Genomic DNA, 26993 nt, shown 5'->3' with positions numbered 1-26993 from the left:
CCTGGGCCATTCAGTAAGGAATGATTTGTAGCAGTGTTCTGCATGCATACTATGCAATACTGCAGAAAAACTGGGTTTTAAAACTCCAGAGAGTCCTACACATGAATCCAGAGACTCCCAGTGGGGTCGACTCTTCCCAGGTACGCTTTTGGGTACCTTAGGATCTTCACCTTCTGATTTTCTATAAGGGTTATCCCCTTTTCTCTAAGGTATCCCTTTCAGCTTTTTTTTTTTTTTTTTCTCCCTTTCAGTTTCTTGAAGACAACAGCTAAAATAATCAGCGTAGAAAGTTCAGAGCTTGCACTGCTCTTCTGCATGGGTCTTTGGAAGGATGAGGACCACAGAGAAAAAGGAAAACAAACAGATTTCTTATCTAACTGGATCGTTTGCTATAAATGATCAAAGCGTATTTGTGGTTCAAAAGCACTAGGGGATACTTCCATTTTAACCAATGAGGAAAAAGACCTCCTAAATGTGACTGTATCTACTCCACAGAGGCCCACTTCCCGTTTCTAAATATAGACGAAAAATACGTAGCCCAACTTCCAGTTAATCTTCAAATCACAAGAAACTGAATAAGGATTTATTCTCTAAACATTACTGAGTGCCTGTGTTCAACACACTAGAAGGAAAGAAGGCTAGTCAAACATGATCCTTGCCCTTGGTAATTTCCATCTAACGAAAAGAAATATGCATTTAAAGTAGTTTTGTGATGAGTAATATATAACTGCTGCACTGTTCCACCACAGGCAGGCTTCAGATGACCAGAAGGAGAGCTTGCCAGTGACAATAGCTGCAGGGAATGGAGTGAGTTGCCTTGCAGGGTAGTGAGGTCCCTGTCACTGTGAGTGTAAATAAAGAAGCTAAATGATCATGAGGCAAACAAAGGTCTAATAAGACATTCTTTTAAGATTTATAAGCAATCTCTACACCCAACATGGGGCTCAAACCCACAACCCCGAGATCAAGAGTTGCATGCTCCACTGACTGAGACAGCCAACTCTCCCAAGACACTTCTGAACTTGTAAAAAGTAGAGATTCTAAAATTCCCATTTATCACTAGATTTTAAGTTTCTAATTAGCATATTAAGTTATGTAAGCTTAAAAATTTTTTTTTAATCTTTATTTATTTTTGAGAGAGAGACAGAGTGCGAGCAGGGGAGGAGCAGAGAAAGAGGGAGACATAGAATCTGAAGCAGGCTCCAGGCCCTGAGCTGTCAGCACAGAGCCCGACATGGGACTCGAACCCACGAACTGTGATATCATGACCTGAGCCGAAGTCGGATGCTCAAACGACTGAGCCACCCAGACGCCCCAAGTTGTACAAGCGTTTAAAATAAGACCACCCTAGGGGTACCTGGGTGGCTCAAGTCGGTTAAGCATCCGACTCTTGATCTCAGCTCAGGTCTTGATCTCAGGGTGGTGAGTCCAAGCCCTGCATTGGGCTCTGTGCTAAGTGTGAAACCTACTTAAAAAAGAAAATCTTTAGGGGCATCTGGGTGGCTCAGTCAGTTAAGCGTCCAACTTCAGCTCAGGTCATGATCTCATGGTCTGTGAGTTTGAGCCCCACTCTGGGCTCTGTGCTGACAGCTCAGAGCCTGGAGCCTGCTTTGGATTCTGTATCTCACTCTGCCCCTCCCCAACTTGCACTCTCTCTTGTTCTCAAAAATAAGCACTAAAAATAAATAAAAGGGGTGCCTGGGTGGCTCAGTCAGTTAAGCGGCCAACTTCGGCTCAGGTCATGATCTCGCGGTCCATGAGTTTGAGCCCCACGTTGGGCTCTGTGCTGACAGCTCAGAGCCTGGAGCCTGTTTCGGATTCTGTGTCTCCCTCTCTCTGACCCTCCCCTGTTCATGCTCTGTCTCTCCCTGTCTCAAAAATAAATAAAACGTTAAAAAAAAAATTTTTTTTTAAATAAATAAATAAAATTAAAAATCTTTAAAATAAGACTACTCTGAACATTAATATTCCATGGAACCATCTCCCTATTTAGGAAAAACTGGTTCCACAGGTTATCCGATTTCTTTTATTGATTTGCATGTGCAATATTGGACGAGGGAAAGAGGAACATGGAAAAAAGGAGGGCCATTAAAGCTAAAACAAACTTGAACAATAAGAACACAAGAACCCATCTCACATCAGCCAAGGCCATCTCCTTCCCACACTGAATACAAACATGACTTCCTCTCTTGCCTATATGTAATTAGCTGCATGTAAAATACTTAAAGACCTGAGTGTGAAATCTTAGTACATTTAGGAAATCAACTTCCAGTATAGCTTTTACATAATCTTGAGGGGACTCTATCTCTATGGACTTTTACTGGCATGGCACCATGTATATCTAGGTGCTTAAAGAATCCGGAAGGAACAGAATCCCATTTTTGGAGTGCCCACTACATGCCTGGCACACTTTATTAAGGTCAGCACAATGACCTAATAAAGACTGGAGACTAGAGAAACTCTGTAAGCTTGCTCTCACAAATTAACAGAACTTTATGCCTCTGAAATCCTCCACTTACACAGGGGAATTTTCAGTTCCTCCCACATCTGGATCAAAACTCAGTATGATTAATTAGTAAATACAGCTGAAGGCCTCATATCCAGTTTTACAGTTTCTCATTTTAATTAGAAAATATAACTCTTGATCAAAACTCATGTATGACCAAAGCACAGTGCCCTCTATTAGGACATCAGTGGAGGATGATGTGAGTTGGAAAAGTGAGCAAGAAAGCACACCACACCTCCTCTTTACAAAGGATAAGTATGTAATATAAAAGCAATATAGGGGCGCCTGGGTGGCGCAGTCGGTTAAGCGTCCGACTTCAGCCAGGTCACGATCTCGCGGTCCGTGAGTTCGAGCCCCGCGTCAGGCTCTGGGCTGATGGCTCGGAGCCTGGAGCCTGTTTCCGATTCTGTGTCTCCCTCTCTCTCTGCCCCTCCCCCGTTCATGCTCTGTCTCTCTCTGTCCCAAAAATAAAAAAATAAAAAATGTTGAAAAAAAAATTAAAAAAAAAAAAGCAATATAAAGTAAGTGTCACTATGTAACTGGAAAGGATGCCATGCTCCAAAAAAGAATGAGAATCAAAATTAATTTGCTGGGGTAAAATTTACACTGACCTCAAAATTAATGGTAACACAAAAGTTTAATGTGACAAAGAAAGAGATATAAACAAAAAAAGTTTCTGTATTTTATTTTATTTATTTATTTATTTTTTAACATTTATTTATTTTTGGGACAGAGAGAGACAGAGCATGAACGGGGGAGGGGCAGAGAGAGAGGGAGACACAGAATCGGAAACAGGCTCCAGGCTCTGAGCCATCAGCCCAGAGCCTGACGCGGGGCTCGAACTCACGGAGTGCGAGATCGTGACCTGGCTGAAGTCGGACGCCCAACCGACTGCGCCACCCAGGCGCCCCAAAAGTTTCTGTATTTTAAAAACTACAATGCACAGACAATTTAAGTCAAAATAGAGAAGTGAAAAAAATCATTTTTGCTCTGAGATAAGCTCTACCAGAGGAGAAATGCTAGCCTTTCCAAATTATACAAATTCCATAATGCTTATCATATGGCAGGGGGAAAAAGGTTTAAAAAAAAAAAAATGGCCCTCAGAAAGCTCAATTTCTTGCTATAGAAAAGGGAAGAACTTGTTTTCACCTGGACTGCCCAGGGGTGGATGTGAGCAGCTGAGGAGTTCAGCACCCTTAAAGCCAGAGGCAGCCTCCCAGATTCATCCCAGGCCAAGGCAGGCAGAGGAGCCCCCGTTGGCCCCCACTGCAGCTCACCCCACATCCGTTCATAGGCTAACACCCGTTAACTGAGGGACACCTGCTGGCCTGCAACACGCCTGGGCCACCTCCACACATCAAGGTCCAGCTTTTCAGTTTTCAGAATTGAAGTCCTCATTAATTATTAACTTCAGACTCACATGAAGGCACTGGCAAAGTTCTATTTAATTACCGTCCATAACAAGATACCCACCCCCCTGCAAAAATGTTCAGGTTAATAATAACTAATTTTGACAAAGACATATGGAAAAGGCACCTGCATGCTATGTGTGAAGGTATAAATGACCACGACCTCTCCAACAGTTGTTGTATTCATTGATGATAAATAACATTTCTATGAATAATTTTTAAAATTCCCCTTCTTCCATTAAAATCAGGATTCTGAAGAGACACCTGCACTCCCATGCTCGCTGCAGCATTACTCACAATAGCCAAGATATGGAAACAACCCAAATGTCCACGGACCAACGGATAAAGAAAATGTGGTCTATACCTATGACATTATTTAGTCTTTAAAAAGGAAATCTTCAAAGTTGCAACATGGATGAACCTCAAGGACATTATGCTAAATGAAATAAGCCAGTCCATTTATAATGTGTTACCCAAAATAGTCAAACTCACAGAAACGGAGAATAGAATGGTAGTTGCCAGGGGCTGGGAGATGTTCAATGGGTATAAAGTTTCAGTTAGGCAAGATGGATAAGCTCTGGAGTCCTGCTGTACAACAGACCCATAGGTAACAATACTGTATTATGCACTTAAACATGTCTGAAGAGGGCAGATGTCATATTATGTTCTTACTGGAAAAAGGGGGAGGGGGACACAAGGAAACTTTTGAGGTGCTGGATATGTCTATTACCTTGATTGTAGGGATGGTCTCATGGGTGTATGCATATGTCCAAACTCATCGGGTTGAATATTTGCATTAACCAAGCATGGTGTTTTGTATACCCACTATACTTTAATAAAGCTGATTTAAAAAAAAAAAAAAAAAAAGTCACTTTCTGGGGTGCCTGGGTGGCTCAGTGGTTAAGCGGCTGACTTCAGCTCAGGTCATGATCTCATGGTTCTTGAGTTCAAGCCCCACGCTGCGCTCTCTGCTGTCAGCGCAGAGCCCGCTTCGGATCTTCTGTCTCTCTCTCTCTCTGCCTCTCCCTTGCTCATGCTCTCTCTCTCAAAAACAAACAAACATCAAAAAAAAAAAAAAAAAAAAGTCCCTTTCTTTTCGTCCTTCAGAAGCATTTCCACGAGGGAATGATGATATTCACCACAGTATTACCTGGAATACGGAAAAACTGAGAAACAACTCAATGTCCGTCAATGGAATCCAATTAAATAATCACAGCAGTACTCACTGACCTTCTCTTAAATTATAGCCAATAAGCCATAGAAAAGAATGAAGTAGAGCTATATGAGCCAATAGAGGAAAATCTGAGATTTGTTAAGTTTAAAAGAAAAAGCATAATGTGTTTCACAAGATTCATTTTATGTTCATTCAAAAGACACACACACACGTTTCTATCTTCATTCCAAATCTTCTAGAAGGAGAATTGTTAACAGCAATTACCGATCACCTTAAGGACAGGGCATGACAGGACAGTTAGGGAGACTAAAGGTTTTTTTCACATCATGCTGTACTAGTATGTGCTTCTTTCTAAACCACCAGTGTATATTTGTTTGTCTGCTTTTCTAAAAGGGTTATTATCAATTTAAAGAGCTTATAGGCCATTTGTCACTTTTTAAATATTTTCCCAAGTGTGTGTGCGTGTGTGTGTGTGTATTTCCCCACACCCCCAACCCATAAAACAGGATTTATATACCATACTGTTTACTGTGATTAAATCTGGTAAGTGAATTGGGGGTGGGTGGGAATTCCCTTTTTTTAAATGTATACATTTATATAGTCTACCTTGCAAAAAATACATGCATATTAATTCCCATTATGTGTGCGTGCGCATGCATGCGTACACATATATTTAAAAAAAAAATTTTAAGTAAGCTCTATGCCCAATGTGGGGCTTTGGGCTTGAACTCATGACCCTGAGATCAAGAGCTGCATGCTCTACCAACTAAGCCAGCCAGGTGCCCCACGGTTGTATATTATTATTACTTTTTTTAAGTTTATTTTATTTATGTATTTATTTAGAGAAAGAAAGGCACAGAGGAAAAAGGAGAGAGAGCGAATCTGAAGTAGGCTCCGTGCTGTCAGCACACAGCCTGATGCAGGGCTCAATCTCAAAAACCCATGAGATCATCCATGAGCGGCAACCAGCTGGACACTTAACCAACTGAGCCACCCAGGCGCCCAGCCCACCACTGTATATTTTTATAACAAGATCTTTATAACAATTAATATTCGCTGAAGAAAACTAACATTTAAAGGAGAAAAAGACTCAAGTATCTAGCCTCACACATCAAAAGGTTATATACCTGGTCACTGGAGACCCTGAGCAACTAACTGTAGAAGGAACTCAGGGGTCAGCCTGTGAGCAGCACTGACCCCTGGGGACAAAGAGGGACCCCAAATTCACACACACAGCAACAGACACATGACACAACATTTGGGAAGCTACTACATGCCTGACACAGTATGTGTATTGAGTTTCTGTTGGTGTCTGACTCACCCTTTCTAGGGATTTACAGACTTAGATGTGTGTGTATACAAGACAAGTTTCTGGAAGAATACACAAAAACTGCTGCAGTCCTCTGGGGAGGGGGGACTCTGAGGTGCTGGGATTTATATGCTGTACAGTTTGATTTTTCTGAAATGCACGCAGGCACCAAGAGACGTAACTAACAGCAAGCCCCGGGGCGATCCTGGTGCAGTCTGAACATCTTCAAGGAGGCTCTAGAAGTCGATTTTTACAAAGAAATTGCCACACACACACACACACACACACACACACACACACACACACACACACTGGTGCTCCTGCATTTCCAGCTGCCAGCTAGACACCCCTACCTAGAGGTCACCACAAGATCAACGAATCCCAAACTAAATTCCTTATCTTTCTCCAAAACCTATTCCTTCTCCTTGTGTTTTCCTCCTTGAATTACTGTTTCCCCAAATGGAAACTTCAGTCTTCCCTGGTTCATCCTTCTTCCTCATCCTCTGGAGCTAACAGGTCTCCATATGCTGTCCCTCCTACAAATACACACAAACAAAAAACTTCCAAATCAGACTGTGTGCTGCCTTACAGCTCCAGCCCTTTCTCTCTGTCTCTCAGTGCTCAGACTCTACAGCAGCCTCCAAACTGGCCTCCCTGCCCCTGGTCTCTCCCTTCTTTAGGCCATCTTCCACTCCCTCAACCGACTTGCTTCACCTCCAAACTCCTTATCAGGACACTTCCTACCTTTTTAGGCTCTTCTCCCCAGTATGGCCACCAGAACTTCCAGGCCTTCTCAAGAACCCTAATCCTGCCCGGGCAGGCCTGTGTCTGGAGGACCTTCTCACTCAGCCTTTGAGAGCTCAAGTGTTACCTCCTCGATCAACTTCCCAGACACGACATTCCTTTGGCTCCTCTTCAGTGCTTCTGAACCACTCTGGTCCAGTCCTGCTTCCCGCCTAGCAGTCAACCCCAGAGCCATTACCTGCCTCCAGGCCTCCTCATTCGGACTCGGCTCTCCTGGCTTCGTTCGGCTGTGTGCCCAGATCCAGGATGCAGCACAGAAATGCCTCTTTAGGAAGGGACCCTCAGATCACTGGTGTACATCTATCCACACCCACGTCCACATGGTGATAAAAATGGCGATTATATGCCTTAAAATGAGCTCAGTACCAGGATCCAAGGGGAGAGAGGGACACCCACACACTGTGGGTCAAAATGTCAGAACAAGAAAGGAGGGCAATTTGGCCCAAGAGCTAGAGATGTCCATCAGAGGTAAAGATGGCTATTCTACTTTGTCAAATGCAGCCTAAGGAGATAAGTCTGCACATGCACTGAGATACGGCTACAAGAAAATATCCACGGTGAACATGTAGGTTTTTTTTAAAGCCAAGGCTTAGAAGTATTTCAAAAGTGGAATACCTTATTATCTTAAATTTTAAGGTCTGCACCATGTGTATGATCTTCTACAATATTGATAAGGATACAGCAAGGTTGCTTGAAAAAAAGCCATGCCTAAGTTAGGAAGATCACCAGTATCAAAGCTAAAGAAAAAGCCCTCTATCTCTTCTATTTATTGACAAGAAATATATTCATACCCCCAAATAATTCTCACTGTACTCTAAAGACGTAAAAGGAGGGAGAGGGGCATCTGGATGGCTCAGTCAGTTAAGCGTCTGACTCTTCATTTCAGCTCAGGTCACAGTCTCCCCATTAGTGGGTCTGAGACCTGTGTCGGGCTCTGCACTGACAGCGTGGAACCTGCTTGGGATCTTCTCTCTCCCTCTCTCTCTGCCCCTCCCCACACTCTCTCCCCCCCCCCCAAAAATTAATAAATAAACATTGAAAAAATAAATAAATAAGGGTGCCCGGGTGGCTCAGTCGGTTAAGTGTTCGACTTCGGCTCAGGTCATGATCTCGCGGTTTGTGAGTTCAAGCCCCACTTCAGGCTCTGTGCCGACAGCTCAGAGCCTGGAGCTTGCTTTAGATTCTGTGTCTCCCCCCTCTCTCTGCCCCTCCCTGCTCATGCTCTGTCTCTGTCTCTCCATAATAAATAAATGTTAAAAAAAATCAAAAAGAAAAGAAAATAAATAAAAGGAGGGAGAAAATATGGATGATGGCATAAAATTATTCAAAAGGGAAAATGGTCTACGGTCTTACTTCTGCAAACTTTGCAGGCATTTAAAACTGTTACTCATAGTTAAGGAGTGTCCCGTTTGCCCTGTCAACCCCTTCTTGGTTAGGACATGGGAGTGAAAGTGCAGGGAACAGATCCTGCCTCTGTGTCCTAGAGTATAAAGTTTTCATTTTTCTTCATCTTTTCGGAAGCGCTCATACCTGCTTTCCTAGAAATGAGAGCATTCCTTTCGATGCCATCGTCTGTTGCTCTCGGTTTCTGGAGCACAGCTTTATTAGGCCAGTGTTTCACAAGGATGGCTTTTTCATTTCATTTCCTCTTTGTCCCTTTGCCCTTTACTGCTCTGAAGAGAGATAATGAAAACCATCTGACTTCTTTCCCCAAGACTCTTACTTTTGACACCCTCTCCAGGCACTACTTTCAAGCAATTATAAGGTAAAGGAGAAGAGAGAAAAAAGGGAAGGACTTGCTTTATCTAATTCAGCCATTAAATTCTTTCCCCTTCCAGTAAAAATTCTGAACAACTCCGTGACTCTGAGTACATCTAAGAAAATCGGGACAACGCTGGGAAGCTCAAAGAATAGTTGATAGCATTCCCCAAACAAGATTAAATATCTTGAAGTAAAAGTTTAGTTATTAAGTTTACTCCCCAAAGGGGAGGTCTTCAAATATTTGCTGAGTGGAAAAAACAAATAAATGAGGTTGAATCTTTCCTTATTGGCAAGGTCCAAATGCCAATGAAAGTAGTTCACTCTACAGAAGTTTGTTTGTTACAGTCTTAAAGAGAACGATAGAGTGTGGATGTGTTTACATGCAACTCTAATACCAAAATTTTATTTTTTATTTATTCATTTATGTATTTATCTTTGATGGAGGGGCTGGTGTTTAAGAACAAACACTGCTCTATAAATATATAAGCACTGGGAATGTCTTCCCCTGTGCTGGGGTTCTGATAAAAAAGGCACAGAACCAATACAGGGGTACCTCACTTTCAAGGACCACTACTCATGAAAATCCAGATATCTCAAACATATTAGAGGTGACTATTTGGTTAATAAAGAATTTATATCAAACAGGGTAAACTCCTGATGCACATTTAAAGTACTGTAACTATGGATAATGCTTACCCTGGCTAATGGACCTGGGAATTAGCCTAACATGGAGAAAGGCTTCCATAATCTACTGCTTTTTTTCCTGAACTGTTGAGATTTTTCAGATAAGTATTGGTATTGTTCACAGAACTTTTTTTTTTTTTTTTTGAGAGAGAGTGAGCATGCGAGCCAGGGACAGGGGCAGAAGGGAGGAGAGAGAGAGAGGGAGAGACAGAGAGACAGAATCTTAAGCAGGTTCCATGCTCAGCCCAGAGCCTGACACAGGGCTCAATCCCATGAACGCTGGAATAAGGCCTGAGCTGAAATTAAGAGTTGGATATTTAACCGACTGAGCCACCCAGGTGCCCGTATTGACAGACTTTTAAAGTTGAAGTGAAAAAAATGAAAACAAATGGATTTCACAAAGAAGTTTACACATTCACAGAAAACCTACTGTACGTCAACCTAGGGTAACTTTATGAGGTCCTATATTCTTTCAGAATTACCAATATAATAAACTCTGAAACAAAGTATGGGAATTTACAGCTGTTTGGAAAAGTACATGGGGGGGGGGGCATAAAAATCACCTATAGCTCCACCCCCTCTAACAGCAGCAAACACAGTCGGGGGTGAGTATGCGCCAGACATATACATTGCCAAACACCTGCTGCAAATTGCTTTCTTTACTCCACACAGCACGTTAGAGTCAGTGGACAAACACAGTGGTCATCTGATACTGTAAGGAAGAATCTTCAATTACCACATATTATTCCAGGATATGACTATACCATAATTTATTCTACCAGTCCTTTATCGCTGGGCATTCAGGCTGCTTCCAATTTTTCACTACTATAATTAACATGATAATGCTACCTTTGCACATAAATCTGTAATCAACCCTAATTTTTCTCTTAGAATAAATTCTTAGGGGGGAAAAAAAAGAATAAATTCTTAGGGGGCACCTGGGTGGCTCAGTGGGTTGAGTATCCAACTTGAGCTCAAGTCATGATCTCATGGTTCATGAGTTCGAGCCCCGAGTCAGGCTTGTGGCTGTTAGCACAGAGCCCGCTTTGGATCCTCTGTCTCCCTCTCTCTCTGCTCCTCCCCTGCTTGTGCTCTCTCTCTCTCTCTCTCAAAAATAAATAAACCTTAAAAAAAAAAAAAAGAATAAATTCTTAGAAGTGGAATCCCCTTGGTTAAAAGTTATGAACAGTTAAAACTTTTGAAGAAAATTTCCAAAATACCCTCTACCAGAATGGACGCTGATGAAGCCTCCCACAGAAATACATGAAGACCCTTCCCCAACCTCCACAGCAACGGGAGGTATTTTGGGTTTCGTCTTTGATTCCTAATACGGTTGGAAATGTTCTCCATGTTTACTGAACATTGTATTCTTTCTTTTTCAACTCATTTCAATAAGCTATTTGATGGAATTAACAGAGTAGCTTAAAGAATATCAGTTGGAATCCGACCTGAGTGGGGGCTTTACGTCTCCAGGCCCGTGTCCCATCTGGGCAGTGAGGATCATGGCACTTATCTTGGCAGGTTTCTAGAGGGATTCAACAAGAGCACGGGCAGGATTTAGCACAGGGTTGATGGCTTACTTAAGTACATAGTCAACCCTCAGTACGTATCATCTATCACTAATTATCATTAACAGATATTTGTTGACTACTACAAAGTGGGAGGCACTAAGCTAGGCACTGAGATACTACATTGAACAAGGCAGACATACCCCCAGCCGTCACGAAGTTTATGGCCTATTGGGAATTAACCTCTTTTTTTTTCTTTAGTTTTCACTTTTCTTTTTTGTGTTGTGTTTGTCTTATTTTCTTCCTGATGCATTAGTGTTCTTTCCATATTATGGCTATTAACCTTTTGCCACAGACAGCAAATACACTCCCTGTTAGTTTCTCCATGTTGTGAAGTTGCTTCGGTTAAGTTGCTTCATAACTTACACTTACGAACCTTTATCTAAGAGGAAGAGACAGCTAAGGTAAATGAACCTAACTAAAATAGGAAAGGTCAACTCACACGTAACCTCACTGCTGGCAGGCACAAGAGAGTGTAGAGGAGGTGGTGTCTGAGAGCCCCACGCCCTGTCTACAGGAAGTGGCTCCACTTAACGCGGCCAGTTGCTGCCACATAGGAATCTGAATCCATGGCTGCCAACACTTCCCGTTTTTTCAAGATAAGCCAGAAACCCTGACTTGTAGGTAAAATTTATATTTTACAATCCTAGCACGGGGGCCCCTGAACGGCTCAGCTGGATAACTATCTGACTTCGGTTCGGGTCATGATCTCACGGTTTGTGAGTTCGAGCCCTGCGTCGGGCTTTCTGCTCTCAATGCAGAGCCCACTTCAGACCCTGTCTCCCTTCCTCTCTGCCCCTCCCCAGCTCATGCTCTCTGTCTCAAAAATAAACACATGAAAAAACATTTTTAATTAAAAAAGATAAAATTCCTGCACAATTTTCAAAAGATAAATTACACAAGACAAAACAGCGTAGGCAAAACAGAGCACGTGCGTGCAGTCTGCTCCAGTTATTAGGCTATCGGCCTGTAGTCTCTGCTTTTCAGCCCTCCTTTTTCTATGTCTCAAAAGACTTTTCTTACTTTGAGATTAGAAAAATATCTGACTATAAGGAGAATGAGAAGACCAGCCACAGACTGGGCGAAAATATTTGCAAAATACACAATGTGATAAAGGGCTGGTATCCAAAATACACAGTACAAATAACTCTTAAAACCCAACAATAAGAAAACAAACAACCCAGTTAAAAAATGGGCAAAAGACGAATAGAAATCTCACCAAAACAAACAAAAAAAAACAAAACAAAACAACAAAAAACCCACCACAGATGCCAAATGAGAGTATGAAAAGACACTCGACATACGTCATCAGGGAAATGCAAATTAAAACAACAAGAAGACGGTTCCATACACCTATCAGAATGGCCAAAATCCAGAACACTGACAACATCAAATACTGGTGGGTGGGTGGAGCAACGGGAACTCTCGTACATTGCTGGTGGGAATACAAAATGGTACAGTCACTCCGGAAGGCAGTCGGGCAGTTTCTAAACACACTCTTACCATAAGATCCAGCAACCATGCGCCTCAGTATTTACCCAAATGAGCTGAAAACTTGTCCACACAAAACCTATAAACAGATGTTCAGAGCAGCTTTGTTCACAATTGTCAGAACTTGGAAGCAATCAAGATGTCCTTCAGTAAACGACCAGATAGAAAAACTATGGTACATCCAGACAATGAATATTATTCAGTGCTGAAAAGAACTGAGCTATCAAAGCCATGAAAAGTCATGGAAGAAACTTCAATGCATCTTACTAAGTGAAAGAAGCCAATCTGAAAAGGCTACATACTTTATGATTCTAACTACATGACATTCTTTCTGGGAAAGGCAAAACTATGGAGACAGTAAAAGGTTCAGGGGTCACCAGAGGCTGGGGGAGAGGAAGGGATGAACAGACAGAACACAAGATTTTCAGGGCAGTGAAACCACACTGTATGATATTATAATGGTGAATACAGGTCATTATACATTTCTCCAAACCCACAGAAGGTACACCACCAAGGGTGAAAACTAATGTAGACTATGGACTTCGGGGGATACTGATGTACCAATGCAAATTCATTGATTGTAATAAATGTACTCCATGCTGGTGGGGAATGGGAAGAAATCTCTGTACTTTCCACTCAATTTTGCTGTGAACCTAAAACTGCTCAAAAAAACAAAGTCTATAAAAAAAGTTGACATTATTTCTTCTAGTTAGTTTTTTTTCCCCTGTTTAACTATCACTTACTTATTTGGAATTTTACTGAATATGGTCAAAGGCAGGGATGTAATTTTTTTTTTTTTTCAAATAGTTAACCAAGTATGCAGCACCCTTTACTGAATACTCCATCCTGTTCTTAATGACTGAGTACGCATTTGCCACCCCAGTCTGCCCAATACTCTGCCTCCACCTTCCCCCAGTAATTCTGTCACCCCGTGCCGCACCCACCTTGGGAACAATTCCTCTCCTGATTGTTCCGTGTGGTTCTGGCGAAACTGCACAGCAGAGACAGCTGGAGTCCTGGATAGAACTGGCATGGGTGACCCTGTTAGTGCAGCATCCCATGGTCATGGCCCAGGGACGGGCACATGACCCCAGCAGCACACACGGCGTCCTTCCTTAAGATTTTACATACTGACAGCAAAAAAGGTCATTTTCTTCCTTGACCTCTGCTGTAAAAATAGAAGCCTGGAACTGTCAACAACCACACCTCCTTTTCCTCTAAGCTGCAGAAAGGAAGCCCATCAGCAATAGGACAGAAAGGAGCCAACCCTGAGAAACAAGCAAAGTCAGGAGAGACAGGGCATTTGAGCCTCCTCTGGAGTCACCGAAGCCAGTTATCACCCCAAGGGTACTCCAGGTACTTGACAAAATAAATGCCTTTGTTTGTTTTTTGCTTAAACCAAGATGATTGATTTTCTTTCTCTTGCACTTGAAAAAGTCCTGATTTATACACAAAGCCTTTGTCTATATATTAAACTCATGCATAGTTGGGTCAGGTGTTAGGCTTTCTTTTCAGATCTACTGCTATTTCTATCTATTCTAGGGCTCAGATTACTCTTTAAAATTCTTGTATAAATCTATAAATACCTGATAGTACAAAACCAATCCTCCCCCAAACTCTTAGTTTTCAAAGTGTTCCTCGCTATTCTTGCCTGTTTATTATCCTGGATGCTCTTCAAAATCATTTTAACAAGTCACTCTCCCCCGTCAGAAAAAATTCACTGGGATTTTTCTTTGAATTACATTAATTAAAAAATTAACGAGTTGGTTTAACATCTTCAAGTATTCTATGTCACCACTGTAACGTTTTTCGTTTTCTTCATATTTCTGGCATTGTTTTAAATTATTTTGGGAGTTTTGATGCTGTAGTGAGTAAAGTCTTTTTCTTTTTTTAAATTATATCCTCTGTTACACAGCAAAGCTATGGACTTTTGTATGTTTATTTCATAATCGACCAATTTTCTAGTCCTACTTCACGGGCTAGAATTACCAAGATAAGGCCAAATAATATAAATAATTAACAGACAAATTTCATTTAAGCCTCCCTCAGTAAACTTATTTTCAATAAACATGTGTTATACATTTTGCCAGTATAAAGCAACATGGTAGTATCTTTCTTTCATTATAACAACGATGATGATGACTAAAATAAAATAAAAGCCACAACTCTAAGTATGTGGCTTCCCTCTAAACAAATTTTACAAAGAAGCCAGTAAAATACAGTAAGAAACAAAAATTCTTTAAATCAAACAGAAACCCACAACCCTAATAAAAAAAAAATAAAAATAAAATGTTGGTTCCTCCCCCCACCCTATTCCTAACTAGGTAATTTTCTTAACAGAATAGCAAACAAAACAAAATAGAAACAATACATCTGATACTTTCATTGAGTGGCCAACCAGCATATCACAGGAAGACCTGTTTGCTGGATGTGCATAAAATTTAAAACATCTGATTATAAAAATGATCTGGACCCCATACTGTTTCATCAGGTTAAATCTCTCAGACCAAATTTATTTTAAATACAGTAGCTCTCTGTTTACCACCTAACTTCTCTTGAAAATCTGCGTAAGTCCTTAGCAGTCCCACCTCTCTGCAATGCACTGTGAAGTTCTTCGACACTATTTCTTCCACTCCAAAGTGAGGCCTGAGAGGACGGCTATTTTAAGAGTATTTCTAATATGTCTACACTGGGCCACACAGAACTTTATCACAATAATGCTTACTCACTAACCGTGTTAAAGACTCTCACTGAATTTATCCCTAATCCCTGAAAACAGTTTAGAGTTCTTAAGAACTACAGACAAAATAGATCTATTAGCCTGCGAAATTAAAGCGTATGTATTATATACACTTTGCATACGTACACATTTTTTGGAAGACATGAGTACTTTGATAATTTTAAAAGGGCTTGTAATAGTAATAAAATAACATTGCGATTATTCTTCACTCACAGAAGATGAAATATGTAAGTATTGCCAGACTTTCATCTCTACATGCTAAAGCTTTAATAATGGTAAAAATATGCTATATCACCATACCAGACATGATTTAAAGCTTTTCTGGGGCGCCTGGGAGGCTCAATCGGTTAAGCCTCTGACTTTAGCTCAGGTCATGATCTCACTAGTTTGTGGGTTCGAGCTCTGCTTCGGGCTCTCTGCTATCAGTGTGGAGCCCGCTTTGGATCCTCAGTCTCTCTCTGGCCCTCCACTGCTTGGCATGCACGCACGCACATTCTCCCTCTCTCTCTCTCAAAAATAAATAAACGTAGGGGCGCCTGGGTGGCGCAGTCGGTTAAGCGTCCGACTTCAGCCAGGTCACGATCTCGCGGTCTGTGAGTTCGAGCCCCGCGTCAGGCTCTGGGCTGATGGCTCGGAGCCTGGAGCCTGTTTCCGATTCTGTGTCTCCCTCTCTCTCTCTGCCCCTCCCCCGTTCATGCTCTGTCTCTCTCTGTCCCAAAAATAAAAAAAAAAAAAAAAAAAAAAAAAAAAAACGTTGAAAATAAATAAATAAATAAACGTTAAAAAAATGTTTAACTTTCCTTTTGGTTTCATAACTCTGGACCATCATGTGCACACCCGTAGCTGTGCAGCATCCTTTGGATCAGCCTGGGGTCTGAATATGCCCTCTGGGGCTTTGCTATCAGCTCATTCTTACCTTGCCATTCTGACTGCCTCCCTTTCTCTCTTTTCAAGCTCCTATTCCACTTAATACAGGCATTAAAAAAAGTAAACTCACGAGAGCTTAAGGGCTCGGCTTCTCCAAAGAATCAAGCTCCCAGATCTGGTGCAAGGCTTTGAGAGCTACACAGACAGGACCAGAGTGCCCTGTGGAGGGGCCTCGCCTTGACAAAGCATCTTGCTTCTGTATGGTACTCCATATTTTTCAAAGAGCTCTTATCTATTCCCTCTTTCAATCACCTACAATAATTCTGTGAGGCAGGCTTGGCAGAAGTTACTCAAGCTAAAAGAATTTTTTCCTTCTTGGATGGAGAATAATTTCCCTAAGCTCACACAGAAAATCAACAGCAGAACCAAATCCGAAAAACAGGTCTCCTCACTGGAACACGCCAACCATTAGGATCAGAGAGGTAAACTTACTTTCAAATCCCAGCTAAAAGTTTTCCAGCTGAGTGACCTTTCAGAATTTACCAACTTCCCTCCGTCTCAGTGCCTGCATCTGTAAAACAGGGACGGTAATACCCACCCAGCAGCTCAGTGAGGCCCCCAGCCTGCTGCCTGGCACCTGGTACACTTTAGAGCCCTACTGACCCCAGGTTTCAGCTGCCTGGGGTCTTCATGAACTCACACACACACACAAAGGCGATGACAGGGTACCCAAACAGCAGTCACTTAATATGGCCCAATCCTTCTCAGACCTTGTTCACCTTCCTCATCTTACCTACATTCCCACAGACACTTATGGAAAGCAAAGATGTGCCAAGAACCATGCCAGAAGTTAGCTGGATCACTTAATCTTTGTTACATAAGGCACACATCCCATCTGGGATTCCAGCATCTGCTACTCTGAGCTTACTATTCTTCCTTTCCAGCAGCCTGACTCCCTTAGCCCTTGGCCCTTTGCCTGGAGCAAAAGCTAACTCCAAAGTGTTTCAACAAATAACCCAAGTATCACAAGAGTTCCACAGCACCTCTAATACCCACTAATTCCTTCATACCACAGATCAACAAACCACACCCACAGGCCAAACCCAGCCCATCCACTTCCTACTTCTGTACAGCTCACGAGGTAAGAATACCTTTACTTTTTTTTTTTTTTTAATATTTATTTTTGAGAGAGAGAGAGAGAGAGAGAGAGAACACAAGCAGGGGAAGAACAGAAAGAGAGGAAGAGAATCTTAAGCAGCCTCCAGGAAGCTGGGGCGGGGGGGGGGGTGGGGGGGGGGTGCTTAATCTCATGAACAGTGAGATCATGACCTGAGCTGAACACAAGAGTCAGATGTTCAACTGACTGACCTACCCAGGTGCCCCAGAATATTTTTACATTAAAAAAAATTTTTTAATGTTTATTTTTGAGAGAGAGAGAGAAAGCCGAGTGGGGAAAAGGCAAAAAGAGAGGGAGACACAGAATCCGAAGCAGGCTCCAGGCTGTTAGCACAGAGCCCGATGTGGGCCTCGAACCCACGAACTGCATGATCATGACCTGAGCTGAAGTCGGCTGCTTAACCATCAGAGCTACCCATACGTCCCTGTTTTTACATTTTTAAGTGGTTTCAAATCAAAAGATGAATAACATTTTGGGACAGGTATGAGTTAAATGCAATTCAAATAACCGTATACAGGGGCACCTGGGTGGCTCAGTCGGTTAAGTGTCCGACTTCGGCTCAGGTCACGATCTCGCGGTCCATGAGTTCGAGCCCCGAGTCGGGCTCTGGGCTGATGGCTCGGAGCCTGGAGCCTGCTTCCGATTCTGTGTCTCCCTCTCTCTCTGCCCCTCCCCCGTTCATGCTCTGTCTCTCTCTGTCTCAAAAATAAATAAACGTTAAAAAAAAATTTTTTTTAAACAAATAACCGTATACATACAAAGTGTTACTTGTATAGCCATGCTCATCCATTTACATATTTTCCATGGCTGCTTTCATGTAGTACAACAGCAGAGTTGAGTGGTTGAGACAAAGGCGTAGAACCAACAAAGCTTAAAGTATTTACTACCTTTACAGGAAAATGCTGCTGACCCCTGCTCTATATGTAAACTCTATAATATATCCAACAATAACTTGATAGATCAAGTCTACCAACTTACATCAAGTACTGCCGTGCACTACCTTGTCCATGACTTTGGGGGGGGGGTAAATAAATCTATACAGTTAGACTTACAGTTTTTATTTATTATTTTTTTTTAGACATAATTTTTAGAAGTACTATAGTAACAATGGTCTCCTCAACATTTTCGGTGCTCCCATCCCAGTTCATATCAAAGAGTCAACTAAGGTCATACTTGTTACTTATTAAAAAGACTTACGGGCACCCAGGTGGTCAGTTAAGTGCCTGACTTTGGCTCAGGTCATGATCTCACCCTGCATCAGGTTCTGTGCATACAGCTCAGAGCCTGGAGCCTGCTTTGGATTCTGTGTTTCCCTCTCTCTCTCTGCCCTCCCCAGCTCGCTCGCTCTCTCTCTCTCTCTCTCTCAAAAATAAATATTTTTTAAAAATTTGAAAAAAACTTAGTGTTAAGTGCTATGTGCTTGCCTATACAATGACATTTAATTATAAACTAAAATTTAAAATACATATTTCAAGTAGCCATTAGGATGACACCTATCAAAAAAAAACAAAAACAAAATAATAGGTGTTGGCAAAGATATGGAGAAACTGGAACTCATCTTGCGCATTGCTGATGGGCATGTAAAATGGTGCAGCTGCTGTGGAAAACAGTATGGTAGTTCCTCAAAAAGTTAGATATAGATTTACCATATGATCAGCAATTTCACCTGAGGGTATATAGCCAAAAGAACCGAAAGCAGGGACTCAAACAGATACTTGTACACCCACGTTCATAATAGCATTATGAGCAATATTCCAAAGGGTAGAAGCAACCCAAGTGTCCATCAACAGATGAATGGATAAACAAAACATGGTATAATATGTGCAATGGAATATTATTAAGCAACTAAAAAGCAACTAAAAAAAATTCTAACATGTGCTACAACACAGATGATCCTTGAGGACTTTATGCTGAGTGAAATAAGCCAGGCACAAAAGGACAAATACTGTATGATTCTACTTTTCTTAAGGATCTAGAGTAATCAAGCTCCCTATCACTGACAGAAAGTAAAATGGTGGTTGCCAGGGACAGGGGGAGAATGGAGAATAGAAAGTTAGTATTTAATGGGTACAAAGTCTCAGTTGGGGAAGATGAAAAAGTTCTAGAGGTAGACAGTAGTGCTGATGACTGCACAGCAGTGTGAGCATACTTAATGCCAGTGAACTATATACACTTAAAAATGGTTAAAATGGTGGGGTGCCTGGATGGCTCAGTCAGTTAAGCATCTGACTCTTGATTTTGGCTCAGGTCATGATCTCAAAGTTCATGAGTTCGAGCCCCACCTCAGGCTCTATGCTGTCAGCATAGAGGCCGCTTTGGATCCTGTCTCCCTCTCTCTCTGCACCCCCCTTGCTGCCCCTCCCCACTCTCTGCCCCTCCCCCTCGTTCTCTCAAAAATAAACATTTAAAAAAAATGGTTAAAATGGTAAATTTTAAAGTATGTGTATTTTAACATAAGTTTTAAAAATTTAGCTAACCAAAAGACTTGTCAATAAAATATGACATACCCAATACGATAGATATAAAAAGGAATGAAGGGGGCGCCTGGGTGGCTCAGTTGGTTAAGCATCTGACTTCGGCTCAGGTCATGATCTCACGGTCTGTGAGTTCGAGCCCCGCGTCGGGCTCTGTGCTGACAGCCCAGAGCCTGGAGCCTGTTTCAGATTCTGTGTCTCCCTCTCTCTCTGCCCCTCCCCTGTTCACACTCTGTCTCTGTCTCAGAAATAAATAAACGTTAAAAAAAAAAAAAAAAAAAAAAGGAATGAAGTACCGATTTATGCTACAATATATAGATGAACTTTGAAATCACCAGTCACAAAAGACCACTTATTGTATGATTCCATTCATATGAAAGGTCCAGAACAGGTAAATCCACAGAGACAGAAGCAGATTATTGGCCGTCGGAGCCTAGGGGGGCGGGGGGAAGGGAAGTGACTTCTTAACGGGTATGGGGCTTATTTGGGGATAAAATGTTCTGAAACTACACAATGGCAATCATTATACAACACTATGAATTACGTGCCACTGAACTGTACTCTTAAAAATGTTAATGACGGTAAATTTATTTTTGCGTATTTTACCACTATTTTAAAAATAAAATAAAAAATTGCACTGTTCAGGGGCCCCTGGCTGGCTCAGCTGGTAGAGCATGTGACTCTTGATCTTGGGGTTGTGGGCTCGAGCCCCATGTTGGGTGCAGAGATTACTTAAAAATAAAATCTTTTTTTTTTTTTAATTTTTTTAACGTTTATTTATTTCTGACAGACAGAGAGAGACAGAGCATGAGCAGGGGAGGGGCAGAGACAGAGGGAGACACAGAATCCAAAGCAGGCTCCAGGCTCTGAGCTGTCAGCACGGAGCCCAACGCGGGGCTCGAACTCACAGACCGCGAGATCACGACCTGAGCTGAAGTCGGACGCTCAACCGACTGAGCCACCCAGGCGCCCCAAAAATAAAATCTTTAAAAAAAAAAATGCACTGTTCAAAAAAAAAATTGCCAACAGCTCACTTAGACAGCAAATAGCTAAACAGCAAAGACACATCACTGAGAACTAGGCCCTAGCCTACTACTAACACAGCAGTATGTGTTATGTCACATAAATGCTATTAGTCTGGCCAAAAAGTGGGGGGGGGGGGGCATTTTCTTAATAAATGTAATTCTCTGGTTATTTCTTGACACAAATTTGGAAAACTATTATATTGTTAATAGGAAGATTTCATCACGTCCTGGAATTAGATTAGAGCACTACTTCATGTCACACACAGACGAGAACAGTTTGATTTTAGGTGCTATATATAGGAGTTCACGCCAGTAAGAAATGAGCTACACACTGGAACACTGGAGAGAAGGCGTGAAGGTGATCTCCTGACAGGAGGCAGCCCAGGGCCCCAGTTCATGTCTCAGCCGTTTGCCCCCAGACCTGTCCACAGAAGGGAGAGGGTTCTTCCTCCAAAAAAAAAAAAAAAAAAAAAAAAAGCATCAGGGAAACGCTAGCTTCAAGTAGAAACAAACGCCAAACGCATTTAGAAGCAAAGGAACATGAAGGTTGTTGCTCTGCAGCTCTATCTCACTGTAACTCACTTCCAATATTTAAAATCAAACCGGCAGTCTCGCACTTTCAATAGGGACAGCTCAGTTGAGAATTTAAGTCAGAAGACATGGTCTTCAAGGGTTGTCACGTTAACCACATAAAACTAATGTAATAAAAGCCAACCTGACAGATTCTTGGCAGCAAAATTATTTGTAAACACATATATCATGAGCTCAGATTAAGAATAGAAGCTTTTGGGGCGCCTGGCTGGCTCAGTCGGTTAAGTGTCCGACTTCGGCTCAGGTCATGATCTCACGGTTTGTGGGTTCGAGCCCCATGTCGGGCTCTGTGCTGACAGCTCGGGGCCTGGAGCCTGCTTCAGATTGTGTGTCTCCCTCTCTCTCTGCCCCTCCCCCACTTGTGCTCTGTCTCTATCAAAAATAAATAAAAATGTAAAAAAAAATTAAAAAAAAAAGAACAGAAGCGTTTATTTTGGTTGTATTCAAGGGAAGAAGCAGTAAAGTAAAAACACTAAAAATAAGCAATATGAGAAACCAAAGTTACAAGAATAACTAAAGCTAATAAATGCAATTAAGAAAAAGAGGCAGATGCCCAGCTAAGGGGAAGGGACCCTTTACCACCATCTAGGACAGAGGCAATACAGAAAGCAGGCAACAATGAGATGCCCTCTAAATGGTTACTACAGAAAAAGAAAAGGAAAACAAAAAAGCAAAACAAGCTCCTCCTGCCAAACTTGAAGGTCAGGATCCCTACCTTAATTGTTTAAACTTGAGGGGGAAAAATTAAATTCACCAGCAGCAGAGGAAATAAAACAGTGTTTGTCAAACACTGAGAAGTGCGTCTCAAACCAGGTCTGCGGATACTTCTCCCAGTCTATACACTCTGTGAGAATTTTTAAATTGTGTGTTTTCATTTTAATATTACCCTAAAAACATTAGCATAAGCCTGTTCTGGATCATCCAGACGCTTCCCTGGAAACAGAGAGCTGCCCAGGGATTTCCCGGCCCACGTGTGCTGTTGTGCCTACCACGAGGCTTAGGCCAAATAACAGGATGTTAATTGGTCTGTACCAATAGTCAAGAACAGAGTAAGAACTGATAAGTGCATAACGCACATATCCAACTAAAGGTCAAATGGCACCCCCGCACAGTTTTATTGTTTTCAGACTTGAGAAAAGTGGGGAGGGAACAGAGGAGTCAGGTGGCCAGGTAAAAAAGGCATTCCCAAATTCCCAATGCATTCCCAACACCACAGCAGATAATACTATAGTCGCAGTAAGTGTACCAAGTTGAGTAAAACATCATCTGCCCATAAAATTGATTTTAATTTTATCGGTTGTGTCATTTTATCTATATGTAATTTGTTAATCTGTCTTGTTTTTAAAATCTTTTAAGCATAAGAAATTCATCCTTGCGTGTATTCTTACATTACAATAAAAATAACTTAAACTAGGGGTGCCAAGAGGAGTCAACTGGGGAAGGACAGTCTTTTCCACAAATGGTGCTGAGGAAAGATTTGAATGGGCTTTTCTTCAAAGAAGATATACACATGACCACTAAGCAGAAAAGATACTCAACATCATAAGCCATTTGAGAAAAACAAATCAAAAGCATTTCAACCCATTAGGAGAGCTATTATGAAAAGGAAAAAGAAAAAAGAAACAGAAAATAACAAGTATTGGTGAGGATGTGGAAAAAAATCAGGACTTCCCTGTACTGCTGGTGGGAATATAAAATGATTTAGCTGTGGTGGAAAACAGTTTGGCAGTTCCCCAAAAAGTTAAACATAGAATTATCATATGATCCAGCAATTCCACTCCTAGGTATAAATCCAAAACAACTGAAAGCAGAAACTCAAGATACTTATACACCAATGTTCAAAGCATTAATCACAATAACCAACAGGTGGAAACACGGCAAATATCCATCAACAGATAAATGGATAAATGAGATATGGTATAACTATACTGCAGAGTATTAGCGTAAAAAGGAAATTCTGATACATACCACAACATGGATAAAACTTAAAAACATTACACTAAATGAAATAATAAGCCAGATAACTAAAGGACAACTATTGTATGATTCCCCTTATATGTGGTACCTAGAATAAGCAAATTCATAGAACAAGTAGAATAGAGGTTAGTTGTTACCTAACAACTGGGGGGGGCAGGGGTGGGGGGGACGGAGCATAACTGTTTAATGGGTATAGAGTTTCTAGTTGGGATGATGAGAAAGTTCTGGAAATGGATGATGGCAATGGTTGCACAACAATGTGAATGTATTTAATGCTACCGAACTGTATGCTTGAAAATAGTTAAAATGGTAAATTTTAGGGGCGCCTGGCTGGCTCAGTCAGAAGAGCATATGACTCTTGATCTCCGGATTATGAGCTGAAGCTACACATTGTGTGTAGAGATTACTTAAAAATAAAATCTTTAGGGGCACCTGGGTGGCTCAGTTTAAGTGTCCTACTCTTGACCTCGGCTCAGTCATGATCTCACGGTTCATGAGACTGAGCCCTGCGTTGGGCTCTGCACTGACATCACAGAGCCTGTTTGGGATTCTCTCTCTCCTTCTCTGCCTCTTCCCTGCTTCTGCTCTTTCTCTCTCAAAATAAAGAAACTTTAAAAACAAAAAAATAAGGGGCGCCTGGGTGGCTCAGTGGATTAAGCATCCGACTTTGGCTCAGGTCATGATCTTTCATTTCATGAGTTTGGGCCCTGCATCAGGCTCTGTGCTGACAGCTCAGAGCCTGGAGCCTGCTTCAGATTCTGTGTCTCCCCCTGTCTCTGCCCCTCCCCTGCTTGTGCTCTCTCTCTCTCTCAAAACATGAATAAATGTTAAAAAAATTTTTTTAATATATATAAAATAAATAATAAAAATAAAAACAAAAAAATAAATAAAATCTTAAAAAAAAAGTAAATTGTATGCTATATATATTTTATCATACCACAAGAAAAACTTAACACCAGATATGTGCCAAAAATATTGTTTTGGTTTTCTTTTAATGTTTATTTATTTATTTTGAGAGAGAGAGAGAGAGAGCAGGGGAGGGTCAGAGAGAGAGGGAGAGAGAGAGAATCCCAAGCAGGCTCCACACTGTCAGCACAGAGCCTGATGTGGGGCTCAATCTCATGAACCATGAGATCATAGCCTGAGCCAAAATCAAGAGTCAGATACTTTACCAACTAAGCCACCAGGCAGCCTTCCGTCAAAAATGAGAAAATTTGAGAGACACTGCTACAGTTAGAATTAAAAATTGAACTATTTATGTAATGTTTAAAAATACAGACATAATCAATATATATTGCTAGGAACATAAACACAGGAGCATAAAAACATAAATGAAAAGGACATATATCTACCTGTCTTGCAAGAGTGGTTACACCTGAGAAAGGAGGGAGGTATATGGGAGGCGTACCAAAGGATGTTCAAGTGTATCCAAAAAGTTGCATTCCTTAAAATTCAAAACGGAGGGAAGAAGGGGAAAAGGAGAGAGGCAGGAAAAAGAAAAAAGAAGTCAAATTTGTTAAATCCAGTAATCGGGTTCATTATGTTACTTTAGATCCTCTCCACACCTTTAAAGTAGTTAATAACAAAAATATGAAATGACTAAGAATCAAAAGTTACATAATGAGCCGCTCTACACAACAAATGAGCAGACGGCCCACTGACAGGCCGACTTACCATCAACAGAACCTTCTACTTCCCTCCTCTCTCTCCACAGATCTAAGATGCCATCAACAGCAATCAGAACTGCCAATCAGCATTCACTAGCCAGACTTACCTCGCACTCTGAGCACACAACTGGTCCTACGATTTTTGCCTGCCTGCCTCCCAACTGCCAGTTAAAGAAATGCTAGTTCCCATTAGCAGTAAAACTGCAGCCATTTTTACCAACGAACAAATAAATTCCTAGCAGGCTAGCAATACAGTAAAGACTCTTTCATCATTACTTACTGCGAGTTATCTGAAAGCTGTCATTAATAAAAACTGAAAACAACTGCAACTTTTGCCAGTTATATCAAGACTGTACAAATATGATCAGGGTAGAAATAACCCTAGAGTCAGCCCCCACCCAACATATCCAGGCACACACACAGACCAGGTCTCTTCTCCTCCTTTGTAGCTGAAACACTATTTCTATTTCACTACTAACACTATTTCATACTGTGCAAGTATGGGAGATGTGAAAGCATACCGGCTCAAAATGAGACTAAGAGCCAAACGGGGAAAACTCCTAGGTATCTACCCACAAGAACTGAAAATGCAGCCCACACAGAAACCTTTCCTAGCAGCATTATTCACAATAGCAGAAGAGTGGAAACAGCCCAAGTGTCCAGGACTGATGAATGGATAAATACAATGTGCTCTATCCGCACAATGCAATGTTACTCTGCCACATAAAGGAATGAAGCTCCAGCACCTGCTACAACATGGATGAACCTTGACAACATTATGCTAAGTGAAAGAGGACAGATACCACATATACTGTAGGATTCCATTTACAAGAAATGTGCAGAACAGGCAAATCTATAAGGACAGGAAATAGACTGCGGACAGCCTGGGGCTGGGGAGTTTTGGGGAAAGAGAGAGAATAACTGCTAATGGATATGCGGTTTCTTTGGGGGGAATAATGAAAATGTTCTACTTAATTCTGGTGATGCCTGCACACAACTCTGGGAAAACACTAAAAACCATTTGAAGTGTACATCTCCAATGGATGAACTATATGATTGTATGATTTTTAGTTCAAAAAGGCTGCTATTTAAAAAAAAAAGGGGGGGGGGGCAGGACAGGCTGCCATCACAGCCCTAAAAAGATTCTGCCTTAATTTGTATGCATATAAGAGGAATAGAAGAACCTGTAAGTCAATAAAAAGATGTATACATCCAGTAAATTAATGACTTATACAAACCAAAATAAATCAAAACAACTTAACATTTTAGTTAGTACGCGGACTAAGGTAACAGGCAAATTGTTGCAGACCACATTACATTAGGACCCAAAGTGTCTAGAAATCCCAGGGTCACCACTTATCTGAGGCCATTCAGAACTTTTAATATAAAAACTACCTAATACTTGAGTCCCAATAGCTTCTTACATGTCACTACAAAGTCCACAAATCTGTACCTGCCCATCTCAGCTCCCTCCTGGGCACTGCTGGTTTCACAAGACAAAGCATCCACAGAAGATAAAAACAAAAACAAACAAACAAACAAACCACAGAAACCTCTTTTTACCATTAACTTTCTTTTATTTATCTATTTATTTTTTATTTTTTTAATGTTTCTTTATTTTTGAGAGAGAGAGTGTGAGCAGGGGAGGGGCAGAGAGAGAGGGAAACACAGAATCCGAAACAAGCTCTGAGCTGTCAGCACAGAGCCCAACGCAGGGTTTGAACTCATGAACCGCAAGATCATGACCTGAGCCAAAGCTGGACACTTAA

General features: G+C 41.4%; 1 protein-coding gene across 6 annotated transcripts in view; it reads right to left on the bottom strand.

The window, feature by feature from the left end:
- TENT4B (terminal nucleotidyltransferase 4B) overlaps positions 1–26993 on the bottom strand; it is a 76365-nt gene that overhangs the window by 22551 nt on the left and 26821 nt on the right. For 4 of the 6 annotated variants that reach the window (XM_042968381.1, XM_042968379.1, XM_042968377.1 and 1 more), the window contains exons 2-3: positions 13651–13747; positions 11096–11172 (exon numbers count right to left, since the gene is read on the bottom strand). The exons of the other annotated variants lie outside the window; for them this stretch is intronic. In XM_042968381.1, the coding sequence (XP_042824315.1) occupies positions 11096–11172; positions 13651–13747 (174 nt within the window). The remainder of the gene's footprint in view (positions 1–11095; positions 11173–13650; positions 13748–26993) is intronic. 6 annotated transcript variants of the gene reach the window in all.

Source organism: Panthera tigris, chromosome E2 (genome assembly GCF_018350195.1).
Source record: "Panthera tigris isolate Pti1 chromosome E2, P.tigris_Pti1_mat1.1, whole genome shotgun sequence".
Lineage (NCBI taxonomy): Eukaryota > Metazoa > Chordata > Mammalia > Carnivora > Felidae > Panthera > Panthera tigris.
The sequence above is the reverse complement of the archived record's forward strand: the minus strand, read 5'-3'. Positions and strand labels throughout refer to the sequence as shown.